We start from the raw sequence: 19,552 nt of genomic DNA, 5'->3' as shown, positions 1-19,552 counted from the left end.
GCTTCTCAGTTGAGCCCTCAGATTCTGAGAATCTGGTGTGATGGAAAAGGTACAGGACTTGGAAGAGGAAATGTGGTTTCTGACTACTGCTCTGCCGACGGATGCCTCCAATTCTCTCCTACCGTGTGACGGCTGCATAGCTCTGAGTTAGCACCTCTGTCCTCTTGAACTCAGTTTTTTCATCTATAACCAGAGGGAAGAAATGTTCTGCAAACATTGTAGGGAAAATTCACATCTCCCCAATGACACGGGACATGTACAAACCATCACCCTCCTCCTTGTCACATGCTCTCCCACCATCAGGATGCTTCAGATTTTAGCCATAGCCTCAAAAATGCAGGGGACCTCTTGAGACAACATTAAGCTACCCTGGAACATGGCTGTTTATCTTCATTTCCGCCAAAAAAAAATGTCTGCCGGTGTCTAGAGATATTTTCGGTTGTCTTGGCTGGTATTCCGAGTATGTGGTGGTAGTGTTCAGAGTGGTAGAGGACAGAAAAGTTGCTAAAGATCTGACAGTTCTCTGGGACAAAGTATTTATGTTACAGAGCCTGAATACTATGGAGAAGGTAACCTTCTACTAGCTGAAAAGATATTGTCTTGATAGCCCTAAAATGCAGTCCAGTCCTTTCTCCATTGTGGCGGTGCAGTAGGGGTTGGGAGCAAATGGGAGAGAAGACAGGCAGACAGATACCAGGAAGGGACTGTTTCCAATAGCAACCCTATGGGGAGTCACCCTTCTTCCTTATCTTCAAAGCCAAGCTTCATCCCAGCATCCTCTGGGCATCTTCCCCAAGCACCCAAAGGTTCAGTTCTCCTTTGAGAACCCTCAAGACTGTGCTGTTGATACATACTTTGAACTGCATACATCCCAGAAGGCCCCACCTTCTCATTTCACACATGCACTCTATACGTTAAGATTAGAGCAATTAGGACTCACACTTTCTTATAGGAGAAAAAAAAAAAAGGAGGTGGCAGGGTCTGTGTGTCCTGGCCAGGCCCTGGTGAGAGCTGTTGGGCAACTTCATGGAAAGTGGCTGCTAATGTGCTGATAATTGGCTTCCTGCCTCCTTTATGAAGTGTGAAGTGCTCAGCTAGCCTGTCAACAAGACATCAAGGACTATGCAAACCACCCTCCGGAGTTATTTGTCTCTTCCTTCCCACTGCCTCTCTGGAAGATGGCAATGACTGCCCTGTCTGAGGATGCCTAGAAGTGGCTCTGTGATCTCTGGTAAGGATGAGGCTAAAACAAGCGGAGGTTCTGTGAGCTAAGGCAGACGGGCTCCCTTTCCAGAGTACTGTCTTCAGGACGGTCACTGTGCGCAAGGTCCCAAAGCAGAGATGGAATAGAACAGCTCTGAACCCGTGAGCCTGGCACTTGGCACCGGGCAGACTGTCAACATGGCTGACCGGATGGAGAGTGCTTCCACTCTGGGCTGATATGGAGCAGTTGTCCTTGGAGAGGTGAACTGACTGAGGAGGACAAGAAAGTGAGAGGGAAAGAGCTGGCTCTGCGTATTGAGTTGGAGCACTTTAACATGAGAAGCAACTTGAGGTGGGGAAAGCTATCTGCTGAGCACCCACCACTGAGAGGGCATCTCAGAAGCTGGTGAGGGCTGCTGACGTCACGGCTCGCTGCAGAAAATGCTGGGCAACATGAAGGTGGTGTGGCTATGTGTAAGTTTGGCAGGGCACCTCCCGAGGAAGGAGCCGTTTTGAAGGAAATGCTTCCACAGAACAGAGCAGCATTTCACACTTCTTTGAACAATCATTCTAAGGCATTTCAGCCATCAAAAGAATTTCCCGGGTCCCCTTCTAACTCCTATAAAAGAGAGAGCAACATTGTTTGGCTAAGTGCTGTGTTGATGTTTGCTGTGACTAATGTGTGTGTGTGTGTGTGTGTGGGGCGGGGCTTGAGTGACTCTCTAGACTAACCGCCTCTTGCTAGGAGGGCTTTTGTGCGCATGTGTAAAGAACACTCTACAACACAGACAACCTCACTATTTTATATTTTTATAGACATTTATAGATGCTGTACCTTTCCTATTGATCAGAAACTATGGTGCAGGTTTGATCTAGATTTGGGAGCCGAAGCATCTCTCAGTCAAAGTGTGACCTGTGCTGTGATGGCCCAGTTTGGAGACCAGTTTCCAAGCATACACTGTTTGAAGGGGGACAGGGGCTCTCTTTGTTACAGTTATTTTTTGGCTATAAATATGATCCTGGAGATGCATGCAGCCTCTGGGGAGTGAAGATGGAGGGCTACCCTCTTGGGTCAGCAGGTTCCTGGAGAGGAGATAGTTTGGCTACAGCTGGGAAGCTCAACCAGTGGCAAGAATTGGGTTTCTAGATTGGCTGAGGGACCTCGGAGACAGACCAGAGATGAATACAGATCGCAGCCCCTTGTTCTCTGAAGTACAAAGATAGGCTTCCTCTGTGGTGTATGTGGGGAGAGCTGATTCCTCCTGCCTTCCTCCACTTGAGCCAATCTCGATGGAACTCAAGTTGTGTGTTCTTCTAGGCCTAAATAAGCAGACACAGCCGATGGATGGAGGCATCTGAAGACACATGGGGTCCCCTTCCATCCCAGAACTATCCAGATAGCATCTCGTGCCAATTGCCTAGAGTACCAGTTTTGTGGTTCTCATTAACAAGCCCTGATCCTTCACCCTTGCTCCAAACCATAGAAAGCAAAGGCTGGACACTCTGTTGCCAGTATAGCCCAGTCTTTCTCTTCTCAACTACTTGTGAACAGAGTTTTCAGCACATTGCTTCTGGAGATGAAGGGCCTGCTGGGCAGCAATTCAAGGGTTTTGGCCCTTTGGGAAAATTCTAGAAAAATGTTCTAGAACTTCTCTTCAGAAGCACAGGGTCAAGCTCCTTTCTGGAGGCCTCCAGTGACTATCACTATCCTTCCTCAGCTTGCCTTCTGCTTGCTAGACACATTTATTTTTGGCTGGTGGGGCCAGGGAGCCCAGCCTCCCCATAAATACATCTCCTTTTGACTTTGCTTCTCCCAGGTTTGTGCCCAGGAAACTCAGCTTCTTCCAATGTTCTCTGTTTCATTTTTATCAAGATAAACTTCAAAAATTAAGCTCCATGCTGCCTGGGGGAAATCTCATAGCTGGGCCTTACCTTCTTAGCTTAGCTAGGACCTCCTGCTAGCAGCCCCATGGCAGGCTCTGCCCTGCTCTGCCCCGCTCTGCCTGGCTTGGTTCTACTGTGCTGACAAAGCCTTTGGTTGGTTATTCTGAGCTGCCCCTGCTAACTATCCCCAATCCTTGTATTACCATGGTTCCTACTGAAAGGGGCCAACACTGTCAGACAATGTTTCCAACCTATACCAGAAACACATTTGGGCAGATATCATGAAATTTGATATTTTTTCCCACTAAGAGCTATTCCATATGGATCTGAGAACGATTTAATCTTTAAAGCTCTGAAGAATTTTTACATAAACTTATCAGTCATAGAAAATGCTTTGTCAGGCAGAGCAATTTATTTTTAGTTTGAGCAGCATAATCCCTTGTGGTATGACCCAACTCAGCCGGCCATTCTCATCACAGAGATCCCACCCGTATCCCCAAAGGGCTCTCAGTCTGTAGCATGCAGAATTCAGAGGTTCTGAGTTGTCCACTATGGTGGGTGGAGGATCGGAGGGTCAGGCAGAGTGCCCTTCCCTGAGAATTCAAGAAAAGAGCTGGAGGAGTTGAGTGTTGAGGGTGAAGAAGAGAAGAGGTGACAGCCCAGAGAAGCTAAAATTCCAGACTTCCTGACACTGACTGTGTCTGGCTCCCCCAACCCTTGCCACCAACGGCCCCTCACACTTAGAATTCTCACTGTGGCTAATGACTCCCAATGTTTGTAGTGCCGCAAAGTATGTCCAACACATATAAGAAAGATGATGGGCTGCCTTCTTATCTCCAGGGAACAAACCACTCAGTTCTATTCTCCTCACCAAAGATCAGCCACGCAAGGATAGCTGGAGCCCTCCTCCCTCCCTAATACCATGGTGATCATCAAGGCCTCTGATCCCTGTAGCACTCCAAGGCTGGTACGTTATCTATGAACTTAAGAGACATCCTGCCCATCCCACAATAGCATGGTGTTGCGATGGTGACAAGAGTGAGGAGGAATGCCTTGGTCTGACCTCCATGGGCCATGTTCAGCCATCTCTACCTTGCATTTAAGGGTCATTATGGATGGTTATACTATGTCAAAGAAGGTCTCCAAAGATCAAGAGCTGTACTCTGCATTAGATGTGAGGACTCAGATAGCCACCGTTCTAGGAACAAGAAAAACCACCCCAAATGGACACCCACTATAGGTTTTCAAGGACAGGGCCTTAGCTATGGATCCAGCTTGCCTCTCCAGGGAGCCCCCTAGTGGCCACCCTTCTCACTTACACACACAGCCTGGCTTCTTAGCCGACCACTGGTTATTCTTTTGGCACGTGATTGATTTCTGTCCCACCAGCTCAAAGGCAGGCTGGCATTCAAACGTGAGTGTGTCACCATGGCGAAAGCGAGAGCCTTCTCTCTGGCCATAGGCAGGTATGCCAGGGTCTCCGCAACTACCCTGTTCGATCTCTGAAAGACAAGAAGACAGAAAACAAGAGACAGGAAAGGTGATGTTACATCTGTCCTGGCAACACATGTTCCCCACTGCATGCTCTCTTGCTGTCCTCCAAAGAGTCAGAACATGGGATTCATAAGTTATGTAGGACAGTGTCTTAGGACAATACGACCTTCACTTATCATAAGCCCGTGACTCTGTCCACATACTGTATCTCAGAGACTTGGATATCTTCATTCATGAAAGGTGGGTGTTACAGTTTTGGATGTGAAATTTCCCTCTCAGGCTCGTGTGTTTGAACACTCAGGAGTCCCCATCTGGTAGTACTGTTTTGGGAGGTTGTGAAACTTCTGGGACAATAACCTAGTTAGCAGAAGTGGGCTGCTAAGAGGGAGCCTTGAGGGACATCTGCTTCTGATTCTATTTGGCCCGAGCTCTTAGCCTCTTGTTCTGTCAAAGATGTCAACAAGCTGTGTCTCAAGCAAGGTGGGCACTATCCCCATGATATAATAAAAGAAATTAAAAATTTCATCCTTTAATTATATTCTGCATTAGACCTATTCCAGGAGCTAACATGTCCTAGAGTTTGAAGCCATCCTGCCTGAGTTGCACTTTGTTTCTTACTTGTGAACACTGCTGGAGAGATTTTAAGAACAGCCCATCCACCTGAGTAGTGAGCTCAGGCGTGAATCAGGGGCCCTGTGCAGCCTGTCCTCCTCGTGAGCCAGCGTAAATGGGAATCAATACTGGATGCCTTCTGACACAGAAGAGCTTTCAAGATTTTTTTTTTGGTAGATTCAATTTGAGACAGTAATAGATAAAAAGAAACAAATGACTCATTTAGTACGCTTCAAGTTTGCTTGAGCCAACTGGTGAGTCAGCCTTGGAGGTGGGGCTGAGACAGCCCAGCTTGGTGGATCTCAGCAGCTTAAGGCCTCCACCCCACTCCCCAGGAGTCAGCCAGGACTCAGGTGCTTCAGGCAAGGGGTCTGTTTGGGCTGCATCTTTAGGGGTTCTTGAGTTACCCTTTGCTCAGCTCTGTGCTATGAGAGGGAGAGAGAGGGGGTGGGGTGGGGTAGGGGAAGGAGCTCCCTCTAGGAAGGAAGATGCCCTACAAGGAGACAGGAAGTTATTGAGAAAATGTCAGGTGGTGAAGGGAGACTATGAGGGACCTGAGGTTTGGGAGAGCAGGTCCTAGATTCTCCGAGGGAAGTGTTGGGTAACTTTCCAGGACTCTCAGGCAGAAGGGATGCTGTCTTTTCAGTGGATATCACTATGGGGATCAGGAGCCAAGGATTCCAGAAGTCACTGTGTGAGTCTGCAAAAGCTTTCTTGCTATGAGCTGAGCTGTTTCTCTGAGCTGATCAGAGCCACAAAGACTCAGTCGCAGATGCACAGGCTCCTGACGGTTGCGTTCACATTATCCCCCAAGCCTCTTGCTCTCTGCTGAGAGCAGCCAGGACAAAGCATGCTGTGTGGGGACCACATTCCAAGCTGTGCGTTCCAAGTCAAGCATTAGTGATCCCAGAATACAGGGGTCAGTGTGATCATAGGCAAGCACCAAGGACTCTCTAGTACAAGTCAGCTCACTTGTGTGTGTGCGCACACACACACACACACACACACACACACAGAGAGAGAGAGAGAGAGAGAGAGAGAGAGAGAGAGAGAGAGAGAGAGCAGCTGAACTTATATACTCCTTTGCAGCTGGCTTTATGCATGCTAAGGGACAGGGATGGGGCCACACCGAATCTTCCAAGTAAGGGAGGGCTTGCTTCAGATTCTAGAATTCCAGTCATCTAGAGGACAGGAAAAAGGGCCCCATGTGACAAAAAGATCTGAAGAAATAAACATCAGAACCCACCTTCTTCCAGTGTCCCCAAACATGTTCTCTGGGATGCAAGAACTGTCAGGGCAGTGACAGTAAACATTACCTGGCATCGGAAGACAGAGCTCATATTTAAGGTTCCCTAGTGAGGTCCCGTCATACAAAATATATGAGTAGGGTACATCTGCCTGAGTCACTGCCTTCAGCTTGTCTGAGCTCTGACTAGCTCAAGAGAGCATGCGCTTTGGGATGGGGGTGTTCTTCTCAGTCCCCGCTGTGTAGTCAAATCTTCTTGCATATAACTAAACTTGGCTAATTTCTCCCTATCAGCAAGGAAATAGCAGGTATCTAATAAAGACCTGCTGTGTGCTGGGGCCTGTGCCAGACACTGGAGATGGAAAAACTCTCTGTCAACTTGGAACATCCAGAGGAGGGAACATGGTCTACGACATGGGGTCTCAGGATGAAGACAGGATGCCAAGAGCAAGGCACACAAAGTGTTAATTGCCTCACGGACTCCGTAAGACAAGTTCTTTTCATTATAACTATCCTGCTGACATCTCAGTCGTAACATGTTATCGTGTCTTTTTTTTTTTTAGAAGATCATAATTAACATATGTAACATTTAAAACCAATAAGGATGCCAGCCTTGTACTTGGACTGGTTACCTTCCCTCTTACCCTCGTCCTGGTATCTCAGCTTGTCTGCTTCAATTAAAACACTGCTTTTTATTTAAAGCCATGACTTTTTAAATGTTAATTTTGATTTTTAAAATTATTGTCTTGAATGCTATTTATCTTTTTTTTTACATTTTTTATTGGATGTTTTATTTACATTTCATATGTTATCCCCTTACCCCATTCCCTTCTCTGCCCAGGAACCCCCTATCCCATCATCCCTCCTCTTGCTTCTCTGCGGATGTGCCACCAACTACCCCCCACTCCCACCTCCCCACCCTTGAATTCCCACCCACTGGGCCATCCAGCCTTCATGAGACCAAGGATCTCTTCTCCCACCTATGCCCGACAGGGCTCTCCTCCCTTGCATATACAGTTGTAGCCATTGGTCCCTCCCTATGTGCTCCCAGGCTGGTGGTTTAGACCCTGGGAGCTCTGGTTGGTTGGTATTGTTGCTCTCCTCATGGGGCCGCAAACCCTTTCAGCTCCTACAGTCTTTTCTTTCACTCCTACATTGGGAACCCCAGAATGCTATTTATCTTAAAAACTGAATTGGGGCCCTGTTCTCAAATGGTGTGCCTAAAGTGAGCACCTTGCTCATCTCATGGAATCCCAGCCCTGGGTCAGGGAAAGCTTCTTGGAGAAGGTACATTTTGTGCTGAGGCCTAAGACCATGGAGAAGACGTGGTAAATGGCTTGGTGGTGAGATGGAGAGGAAGGGCTCTTGGGGTGGAAGGAAGAAGGCAGGCCAGGTCCCAGATGCAGGATTGTATGGTGGTTTGTGGTATACCTATGAACAACCTGCTGAGCCATTATTATCACGACTAACTTTCATTTATGGAACTAGTGGTTTGCACATTGACTCCAGCCAGTGGCCACTGAACATTTTATATATTAACTCATGTCAGTCACCCTTACAGTATCACTAATAGAAGGCAGTATTTTCTCCCATTTTTAAAAGAGAGGGAACAGGCACATGGCCACCGAGCTCAAAAGTAGTGGATCTGAGACCCACAGACAGTGGACTAGCTTCAGCAATCCCCACTTCTAACGTTCCTGCCTCCTGCAAGGTGGTAAGAGACAAGGCTTGGAATCGCTCTAATGGGGAAGACCATCTCATGTTACAGGCAAGACAGAGCCTGATCAATCTGTGAGCAAGACTGGACTTGAGATGGTCAGTGATGGGCAGCTGATAAAGGATCCTACTCTACCTGGGAGGAGACACTGGTATGTGTGGAAGCTTACTCTGACCTCTGTCTGGGGAATGGTCTAAGAGTAGCTGGCTGGAGGCTAGAACAACATTCATATTCGTTCACTTAATAAATATTGGGACTGTCAGTTTAGTGTGGGTAGTAGAAAATGAAGTCTGGGCCAGGGCAGATAGATGCCTTGCTCCTGTGGAGCTTCTGTTGGTGGGAGATGTTCTGATGATATCGTACACTGGGTCCAGGCAGAGAGGATAGAGAGAACCAGGAAGGTGTGAGGAATCTGGAGTAGGAAGAAGCCACCAGCTGTCCTAAGGATAAGGATGCAGAAGGTTTGGCCTGGCCATAAGGGTGTGTTCCACTCAGACAAGAACACGGGAAGCAGGAGACTGCACAAAGGCCACTAAGGGACAGTTACCTGGATCTCAAATGTAGGGCAGACCTACAGAATTTGAAAATGTAACTTATACATGAGCCAGGAGAAGTATGAGACCAACAAAGCAAGGTGAGAAGAGATGTCATCCCAGAAAGGGACATGATGGACGGTTTTGGGGAAGCAGTAGTAGAGTAGACCCTCTCAAGGCAAGTGCGGGGGCGGGGGGGGTGATCACAGAGCATGGAGGAGGATGAACTAAAAAGATCAGTAGACAGGGAACTTAGGGGTAGAGCAGAAAGCAGAGGATTAAAAGGCGACCATTGTGGGTGCTGTGAGGACCAGCATCATGAGATACCATGTGCTCAACGGGAAGGGAGGATGGCATGATCAAAGGAGCAGAGAACTTTCAAAGAAAGCATTTCTTAGCAGAGGGGAAATAGATCTGGTCATAACTCTTGGGTAACCACCTTAGGATGGTGGTTAAAACATTCTAAAGATGGAATTAGATTGGTCATAGTTTAATTTCTAGGAAGAACAAGTGGGAGGCAGGGGATGCTGAGGAGACTGAATGGCTCAGAGACTATGGAGGGCAGGGAAGGGGAGCTGGAGGCTCCAGAGAGAGAAGAAGCAGAGCCCCTGTGGATGTGGATGCTGGCTGGTTGGCCTTAGTGACAGGGGCAGAGACTCTCCTCACTGACAGGCCTGAATGAGGACAATGCAGTGAGGAGTTTTCAGGTGGAGCAGGAGGTCAAGGTTTTTGTCAAAAGTGAGGTAACTGTCACAGGAAGCAAGACTGGATGCTGACAAGACCTTTTAAAGCTGTCCCTCTAGAGAACAGGAGAAGGAAGCTCAGTGGACAGCCACGGACCTGTTATCTCACCCACTCTCCTGTATGGACAGCATCTGGCAGCACTGCCTGCCTTGCTCACATAGACACAAAAGGGATGGTGGACCTGACTGTGGGTTGGCCATGTGACCAGTTAAGCAAAGGAGCTGAGGCTTCGGGCACAGCTGTGGCTGAGAGGTAGCCAGGGCTACAAGCCCCTCCCTGCGACACACACATCTTCTTGGGCTTTCTGATTTCTGAGACTAAATTGGAATCTCCTTTTGTGACAAGGGTACAGGGGTGAGGATGGAAAGGAGGAGGGCAAGAGCTAAGGGAAGAGATGGTGAGTCCAAGGAAGAGATACCCAATGGGACGGGGAGGGGGCACTGATTAGAGAAGGCACTGACAGACAAAGGGCCCCAGAGCAGGTGGCATGACCCTGGATTCCAGCAGAGCTGAAGGACAGAGTGAGAAGACTAGGGTATGAGAGACAAGGAGGTGGCAGGTGGTGGGGTAGGCAGAGAGCAGGGCCGGTGATGAGAAGGAAGCAGGGGGCTGGAGGTTGTGTGATGTCCGAGGAGAAGGCCACGCAGCAGAGAGGGAAATGGACCTCAGGAGCCTCCTCCATTGTGGTGGCTGTCGAGGATGAAGGAAGGAGCAGTTAACCCTGAGAATCCCAGAGGACCAAGGAAGACAGGTCCAAGGAAGCATTTGCAAAGGTAGAGAAGATGTGCTCTCTGAGGAGCTCAGGTTTGGAGATGGGGAGATGAGGAATGAGGGTAGGGTTGAGAATTTGGGAGCTATTTCTAAGAAGGAAGAGGATCTAGGGGCTGGTTTCTGTCCTGCGCCTCCTCCTCAAGCCCCTCACTGAACTGGAGGCATAGAAACAGAGGCTCCGCCTGCTGATAGAGGCTTCCCATGAGCCTCTGCCTGGAGGAAGGACTCCTCCTGCCCAGACACTGACCATCTCTGATGTTGGCACCCAGAATTATAAATAGATCAATGCAATTTTGACTTGGAGAAAAAAAAAAACCCTCAGCCTTTCAGTTTCCCATCATCTGATTTAACCCAATTTCACTTCGTAAGTGTATACCCACCCCAATCCTCCGTCCCACCGAAAGCAAGCCAGGGGCCCTCAGATGTCTGCGTGTGGGGTGTCTTGGCACCCCGTGAGGACTGGCCTTGCTGTGTTTGCTTTCCTCCTGCTTGGTTGTCTGGCCCTGCCATCTGTGCTAGACTCTCTGGTTTCGCCCCATCTTCTCGGGCTTTTCAATTTCTGATACTAAATTGGAATCCTCTTTTATGAAAATGTCTGCATGGAAGAGACAGCGTCGTGTGTCTCTATATATTCTGAGGCCGTTCGATGTGCTCCGAGAAGGGAAACCACTTGGAGGGAGCTGGGGTGGAGGTTGGGTTGCCCAACCTGGGCTGCTCTTGGCTGCCCGTTGAGAGAGTGTTGCTATGTCTGCTTCTTGACTTCTTCATGGTGCCTCAACCCAAGTTAGAACTTCCTCTCCTGCTTTTCATGTGATCACATTAGGTCACCTCCTCCAAGACACTGGCCCCAGCCCACACCTTGGATGTTACCCACCCACTTTTTATCTCAATCTGCTGCTCTTTTCCTTCCTGGTACCAACTATCCCTGGCAGCTTGTAGTCTTCTGTGCTCTCAAGAAGTATTCTGCTGGTTACTGTCCTGGACACTGGGGATATCACAGAGGAAAAGTGGGGCCAATATTATCCACCTGGCATCTACCACCTTCTTGGGCATCAGGGACAAGCTAAGTCCCCAATGTGACAACCTTCCTTGTACCATCTCCATGGTCTCCTGCCTTCTTTTCGACACACCCCAGAGGAAAAGCTCTATAAAATCAGACATGGGTTGCTTGGGTATCATGGATTTCTGCTAGAGCACAGCAGATATTTGGTGCCATGTGCAAGGTAGACCAGGTGTTTACCATGCCAAATGCCAGGCTTAAGTGAGCACTAAAGATCCAGAGCTGCTCGACCTCCGACCCCTGCTCTGGGAGAACTCAGTCAGGTTTGTGTGGGGAGGCTTCTTTGAGACTCTTCCTTCCCCTCTCACTCCAACAGGGCATTCCTCAGCTGCTCTTCTACACACCCTGGCATCCTGTTTCCTCAACTTTTCTCTGTCTCAACTCAGGCTTCATAATGTCCCCACCTGGATGACAGTATCCAGCTGGTGGCTCTCTACCTCTCTGCTCTACACCATATTCTTTGATGTACAAGATCATTAAAAACTTATTATTAGGTCATACTGTCTCTTGCTCAGTTTTCCCACAGCTTCCTAAAGTCTTCAGGTTAAAGCCCCACCTCCGGCTTAGGCAGGGCTCTTGTCTTCCTCTTTCCCAGGGTCTCATCTTTGGCCAGCACCCACCTTGGAGTTAGCATATCGGGAAGCAGAGCAGTCTGTGGGGAGGTGGCATGATGTAATGATGGCTGTGAAGCCACAGCATACTGGACCTGAATCCTGGTTTTGATACTATGTAGTGGGCCTGGATCACACTGTTATTATAAAAAAAAAATTCAGTATGTTCGTGTGTGTTTGTGTGGGAAAGTGCTTGGCATGAGACATGGTGTGGAAGTCACAGGACAAGCTCAGGTTTTGGTCCTCGCCTTCTAACTTGCTTGAAACAATCTCTTTGTCTGCTCCATATGTCAGACTCATATGTGGACCTGTGAGCTTCCAGAAATTCTTTTGTTTATGCCTCCTATCTTGCCAGAGAAATACTTGTATTACAGACAAGTGCTACTGTGTCCAGCTTTGTGTGGGTTCTGGGGATCTGAAAAGGTCCTAATGCTTGCCCGGCAAGAGCTTTATCCACGCAGCCATCTAACTCCCCAGCCCGTGCTGCCAATTCTTTCTGACCTTTAGTTTTTGTTTTGCATAAAATGGAAATTGTAAAAACAGCTCTTCTGACCAGGGTCACTGTGAGGGCTAAGCGAGCTTATGTGTGTGTAAGTTGATGGCCAAGATGCCTGCAACATGGAGTAGATCCAGCAACGTGGTGCACTTCCTCATTGTTATCATGATCTCTGTCGTCTGCAGAGCCCTGCCAGCTTGCCCACACAGGATCTGGGCACCTGCTGTCTGCTCTTTCTAAAACGAACACCCCCTGCTTGTTTGCCAGACAGAGTCATCTTCCACTGTTAGTCCAAGTACATCCAATCTGGGCCTCCTTAGACTCATTAGGCCAACTCAGGAGCTCCTTTTGTGCCCTGTTGCCACGGTGATCTATGCTCTGGGTGTTGTATTTGGCTCTAGTCAATATTTAACATCTCAGAGATCCAGGTAGCATTTCTGAAATGCAGGTATCTCACTTCTGATGGGGCCAGGGCCCAGAGGAGCATTATTAAGTACCAGAAAGAGGAGTTTAGGGGGTGCTAGGTAACATGTAAGGGTATTCTGAAAATAGCAGGTGAGAAGCTGAGCTGGTTAGGCATCTGACATCGGGTGAGACCAGGGCCAATGAGGCCCTAAAGGGAGTAGAGCTGTTGCTGATGAGCCATTGCCTTTGGCTTCTTTATAAGCCTGAACCAATGCTGCCCCTTTCAGGAAGTGCTCTGGTGTCCTTCTTCAGTTAGGACATGTCCCAGAGAAGGGGACATGAGCCTTGCCCTCTGAGGCAGTCTTGGCATCTTCTCGCTACTCACTCTCAAAACTGATTCTGGTAGAGATTTTAATTTTTAGAAATGGTGTGTGTGTGTGTGTATGTGTGTGTGTGTGTATGTCTGTATGTGTGTGTGATGTGTGTATGTACATCTTAACATGCATGCTTGTGGGTATACCTGCGTGTGCTCCTGTGTGTGCACATGTGTGCAATTGTGCATGTGTGAACACCTAGGCCAGAGTTTGATATCAGATGTCTTCCTAATATTATTTCTGGGACAAGGTCTCTCACTGAATTCAACGTTGACTGGTGAAATAAGGCTAGCTGGTCGGTAGTGAGCCACCTGTCTCTGCCTCCTCAGTGTTGGGACTATAGATGTGCTACTGTGTCCAGCTTTTCCCATGGCACTGGGTATCCAGGCTAAGATCCCCATGACTGCATGGCAGCATTTGCCTAGTGAGCCATCGTCCCAGCCTCCCACTCCTTCAACGAGCCATCTTTCCAAGCCAGCATATTCCTTCTCTCAGGTGAGTCTGACAATCCCTCCTCTTCGTCCTTCAAAGTAGTCTGAGTTTCTGACATCCAGTCCCCTAAGAACTTTCATTCACTTCCCCAGTGCTCTCAAACAAGGTCAGAGGCCACTCTGTTTGATTCCCAATCTTCTAGCATTTATTCCATGCTTGTGAAAACAGTCTACAAATTGGGTGAAGGCAAAGACAGCTCTGTCATCCCTACGGCCTCGGTGTCCTGAATAGTGTCTCTAATACATCATAAGGCCTTAGGGACATGAGTCAACAAATGATCTCATTTCTGTCACGAGTCCCTGGTCATCCTTCTTGAATGATCCTCCCTGCTCTGTACCTCTATCCCTAGGAGCAAGGGGCGGGGCGGGGTGGGGTGGGGGAGCTACTTGCTCCTCCTACCCTGGGTCAACCTTCCAGATTGAACATCAGGCTGCCAGATCCCAGGCTCCAGTCAGAAAGCAAAGAGACATCCAGATTGATGTGAAAACTTGTTAGCAAGTTGTATGTAATTTTATAATGTTTCTGGTAAGTGCTAATTGCCTGTTCCTTAAATATTTCTGGTTCTACTGGGAAGCGAAGCAATCGCAACTGTGAACGCGTTTCCCACAGCTGGCGCCCCCATGGAGGGAGACTGTGTTTTTAGGCTGAGAGGGCTCCGGTATTCCGGAGCCTCCTCCTCTACCCAAGCTGGAAGGATGACACACAGATCAGGAAAAAACTGGGGAAGTAAATGCTCCAGTTTTTCCACCAGAGCTTAAGGTTTTAACAATGGAAGAGAAATTTTTTTCTTTTTCTTTTGGTGTATGTGTATATAAGTGCTCACGTAGTGTGTGTGTGTGTGTGTGTGTGTGTGTGTGTGTGTGTGTGTGTACATATGTGGAGTGTGGAATCCAAAAACCAATCTCCAGTGTTGTTCCTCAGGTCACTGTGCACTTTTGGGAGGCAGGATCTTTCCCTTTCATTTAGACTTTGCTGATTATGCTAGGCTACCTGACCAGTAAGCCCTGGGGATTCACTCCTACCTGCCTCCTCAACTTTTGGATTACAACTGTGCCCCACCATGCCAGCTCTTTCATGTAGGTTCTGGAGAACCAAACCTTGGTCCTTATGATTGCACAGAAAATGCTTGACTGCCTAAGCCATTTCTCCTGCCCTAGGATAGGGAGGAACTCTTAATGTGGGAAGGCTGCAGACCTGCCGGATTGCCCAAGAGTAGCATCCCTGCCCTCAGGGATGGAACATAGAGGCCAGCTATACCCAGAGGGAGCAGCAGAGATGATAGATGTTGCCTCTGTACTCAGATGCCTGCTGTCATCCCATAGGGCATCTGTATAGGGCTAGCCTCCCATGTCTGGACCAAGATATCTGTGTGGTATGGGATTTCCCTGAAGCAGGAATCATCAGAAGGCCAGTATGTAGGCAGATGTAATAAACATGCATGCTCTGGGCAGTGATGTAGGGTAGAAGAGCCACAGGCCTGAAGAGGGAGGAGAAAAGAGCAGGTTTCAATCTACTGGTTCCTAAAGGTGAGGCCCATGCTGGTTCACCAATGAAGGGACTGGCTCCTAGGGGCCATGGAAGAATCTCATGGTAAACTGAGTTTGGTTTGCCCAACCCTGAAGCCCAAGGGAAAATGGAGAATGTCTGATGTTGGCACCTGTGTATCATGTGGTAATGGGGAAGAAAAAGAATTCAGAAGGTTCAAGGAGGGTATCTGAATGTGCCCGGCTAAAGTCATCAGAACTGAATTCTTCAAAGCTTTTCTGAGCATGTGTTCTAGATGGAGCCTTGCAAGGGATGGGGAGAAACTGTGATCTCTGCCTTGAGTGGACTCACAGGAGCCAGAATGTGGTTTAGGGATGCTCATGAAGAATTTGGTATGCTATGGGCAAGACTTGGTACTTCCTACTGAAGTCAATGAGAAGCCGGGAAGCCGTCACTCAAGTCTGGCTTTGTCTTTCCCCCTCAAGTAGGAGAACACTATGCCAGACTTGGAGTCTGGAAGATCACTGTGTGCCATGTGGCAGATGAGGAGGGAAGGGTGCTGGGTGGGAGGACTGTGCTGTCAGCGACTCAGTAACAGAGGATGATGGAGGACTGTCTCTCGGTGATGGGAGGGGGATGCAGTCAAGGGAGAACTGTAGAAATCTTGGAACTGAGAGACTGAGGTCAGATCTGGTGATGCTGCTGCCCACCAACACTGGGGTATAGACGAGGTATGGGGAGTGGGAGGAAGGGTGGAAATGGGGGAACCTACTTTGGGGTGATAATATGAACTGAGAACTCATGTTCCCTAATCATATACTGATGCCTTCAGCTTCCAGGGTGGTGATTCTTAAAGATGGATCTCTGTGGAAGTCCTTAAAGTTGAATGAGGACAGAAGAGGGGGCCGGCCTGATGGGACTTCTGTCTTTACAGAAGACAGCTCATGCTTTCTCCAAGGAAAGGCTGCATGAGGATGTGGGGAGAGGGCGGCTGCCTGTGAACCAGAGAGAGCACTCACTAGACGCTAAGTTGTCTAAGGCCTCGACCATCCACTTCTGTTAGAAAGCACGCCTGCCCAGTGGTCAAGCCAGCTGGTCTGTGGTACTTTGTTCTGGGGACCTTGGCTACCTAGTCTGAGTGGGTTGGTTTGAGGTGTCAGAGGGGAAGCCAGTAACAGGAGTAACAACAGATCTACAGGGTTTAGTTTCAAGTTAAAGCTTGGGAGTCGGTGTGACCAATTGCTAGGACAGACCCTAAGAGGCAGCAACAGGGAACCATGCAGCCAGTAGGAAGGGACAGCAGGATGTGGTGGACCAGGATCTGGGGATGTAATCACACCAGGGGACTCAATCCACCGTCTTTTGATATCAGCAGAGGTGTAAGACAGATAGATGGGTCTCATTCCTCAGATACATTGTCTGGGCAGAGACCAAGGGTAGAGAGAAGTGGGTCCTGCTGACTGGACTAAGTTCAAAAGCTCCATAATGCCCCGTGGCATTCTGTGACTGGGTTTCTGTCCTGCTATGCCCCTCCTTTCAATGCTCCTGCATTGAAAGTTTGGTCTCCAGCCTCTGTTTGGGAAGGCACTGGAAACCTTGGGCGGTGTTTCTTAGCAGAAGTAGAGTCAGAGGTGAGCCCTCAAGGACATCGTGTTCCTGTCTCCAGTCTCCATGCTTTCTGCCCACTGTGAAATGAACTGTATTGGCCACTCCCACAGTGTTCTGCCTTCCTCAGGACTGGCATCAAGGGAGACTAGGGCATTGATTCCTCTAAAACTATCTTCCTTCTGGAGATTCTTTATGTCAGGTGCTCTGTCATAACAATGAAAACTCCAACATCCAATATTGACCTTTGGCTGCCATGAGCCATGCCATTTTCCATCCAGAGTGGAGAGCAAGGGGGTGTGTGATGAGGCGGGTCCTAAAACCAGGATCTGGGAGCAAACATGGGCCATAGGAGGTAGATCCTGGTCTGGCCCAGAGGACAGGGACCTGAGGGACAGGGGTGGAGACAACACTGGGGACTCTAAGAGGAAGGTACTGTTTTCATGGCAGACATCATGCAGGATTGCTCTGTGATATCATTTCACTGTCAGAGCGGCTCTGAGGCCACCATTGTTATCTGTTATGTGAGTGGGAAGACGGAGGCTCATAGAGACCACACGGTGTTCCAGGGATTGCGGTTCAGGGACCGTGCTGACATTCACCAGGTCTGATCCAATTCCAGAGTCTATTTGATTGTGATAGACCCTGCTGTACACAACCTGACACAGCTGGGAAGGTTGGAGAGGCCCCTAAAGACACAGACTGTCCTTCCTAATCAGCCATGGTTCCAGGAAGTCTGATGGAACTAGCCTGTGATAGGCATCCCCCAAGCTATGTTTAGACCACGGCCAGGAGGCTCATGGCTATGACTGAAGCGCCCAGCACTGAACTGGCCACACAGCAGGTGTTTAATCAATCTTGAGTGACTGGAACAGAAGCAGGAGTTAATGAACACACCTCTGACCTCCAGTGACCTGGACTGCAGGGGTCTGCTATATGGTCCACCTGATTGGGGCGAAGTTTTGGCTTCTATAAAAAATTTATAAGGGATTAAAATTCAGTAGCTTTGGGAAAGCTTCAGTACAGGAGAAAACCATGTGCTTTGAAACTAGAGAGATATAGCCTCAAATCCCAGCAATGCCACTTCCTGAACTTCTGTGTGACCCCAGCCAGGTTACTTAACCCCTCTGTGCCTTGAAGGGGTTGCATGAGATGAGGTAATATTTTTTTCTGGTATCTAGTTATGAATCTCCTCTTGAATGTGGGCTTAGAAGGAATGAAGGAGGAGTGGGGTCAGGGAGAAACGAAACAGCAACAAAGACAAGAAAGAGGAATGGGTCAGTGCTATCCCCTGCTCCACCCTGATGGTCCCTGGGGCTGCATCCAGTCTGTCTGTGATGCTAGATGCTCTGAGATGATGAACATAAGGCTGCTGGCACACAGTAGGCTCTCAGCAAGTGTCACACCCCTTTCTTTTTCTGTGAAGTCACCTCACACTGATCTGATTCCTTTTTCCTGTGTGACGAACCTTCAAATATTTGGACAGAGCTCCCTAGTCTCCAGAGGCCACCTCCCCTGCCACATATAAATGTTAGAGAGTCACAATCATTTCTCATGGGGATTGGCTTAAATCCCTCCAAACCTGGGGTCCTCTACAGCTAAGCTCTGTTCTCCAATGGATGCTCAGGGCTGAAGAAAGCATAAGAAGTGCCTGGATTCCAGTCCAGCAGCTGAGATTGATAGATTATTTATTTGTTTATTTATTTATCTATTTATTATTTTATTGTCTGTTACTACTTAAGCCAATAGCTCTCCCTGTTCCAGACTGTTCTGTCTGTTGACTGGTATTATCTCATTTAGACCCCAGGTATTTGTGTCTTATCCAAACCTCAGGCCAAGCATGAACTGATTAAGGACATGTAGATATCGGGGGTCATTTCCTCCCCATGGATGGAGACATTTACTGATGAACATTCACAGGATTTTAGAACCAGGGGATGCTGTGGAATGCGCATCCAAATCTATTCCCACTTTCATGGCAGTGAGTGACGGAGTTGGGCCTGGATCAGGATCCTGCTTGAGCAGCTTCCTGTCTGGGGTTCTCCCCATCACGCAGCTGCTCAGGTGTGCCGAATGGCTCCAGGGTGTAGCTTCCTATGCACTCCTACAGGTATTCCTAGCTGCTTTGATTGCAGCCATCCTCACAATGAACAGTGAGGGTGGAATCCAGGACCTCTCAACTGTTGGTAGATACTCTACCTCTGGGCACAGCCCAATGGATTTTTCTTTTTTCTTGTTGTTTTACAATTTGTTTTGTGTGTGTCTGTCTGCATACGTGTGTGTGTGTGTGTGTGTACAACATGCATGGCTGGTTTGCACAAGTCCAGAAGAGGGTGTCAGATTCCCCAGTCTTGGAGTTAATGGAAGGTTTTGAGGCTCCGCATGCATGCTGGGAAAGCAGTGAGTACTCTTAACTGCTAAGTTGTCTCTCCAGCCTGAGTTTTCAGGTTCCAATTTGGAAACAGGATCTCACTGAGTTGCCTAGGCTGTTCTAGGATTCACTGGTAGCCTAGACAGACTTTGAATGTGTCATCCTCTTGCCTCAGCCTCCAGAGCAGTTGGGATCACAGGCCTACAACTGCCAGGCTGGGCTCCTCTTCCTCCTCTTCCTCCTCTTCCTCTTCTTCCTCTTCTCCCTCCTCTTCCTCTCTTTTTTTTTCAAACCTCATCACCTCTACAGATTGTCCTGTGACTGAGGCTGTGCTATCAACTCTGTTTCTCTGGGTGAAGAAACAGAGCCTGAAAAAGTCCCATGGACGCCACAGAGCAGTAAAGCAGCAGAGGAAGGATGTACACTTGGCATTCATTGGTCACCCAGGC

At 48.5% G+C, this 19,552-nt stretch overlaps 1 protein-coding gene across 1 annotated transcript in view; it reads right to left on the bottom strand.

Annotated features, from left to right (window-relative positions):
• Positions 1–19,552, bottom strand: part of Csmd2 (CUB and Sushi multiple domains 2) — a 583,606-nt gene that overhangs the window by 216,371 nt on the left and 347,683 nt on the right. The window contains exon 13 of the mRNA XM_028759696.1: positions 4,407–4,589. Within this exon, the coding sequence (XP_028615529.1) occupies positions 4,407–4,589 (183 nt within the window). The remainder of the gene's footprint in view (positions 1–4,406; positions 4,590–19,552) is intronic.

This window comes from Grammomys surdaster, unplaced genomic scaffold, assembly GCF_004785775.1.
Source record: "Grammomys surdaster isolate TR1022 unplaced genomic scaffold, NIH_TR_1.0 126313, whole genome shotgun sequence".
Lineage (NCBI taxonomy): Eukaryota > Metazoa > Chordata > Mammalia > Rodentia > Muridae > Grammomys > Grammomys surdaster.
Note: the sequence above shows the minus strand (reverse complement) of the source record. Positions and strands in the feature narration are given on the sequence as shown.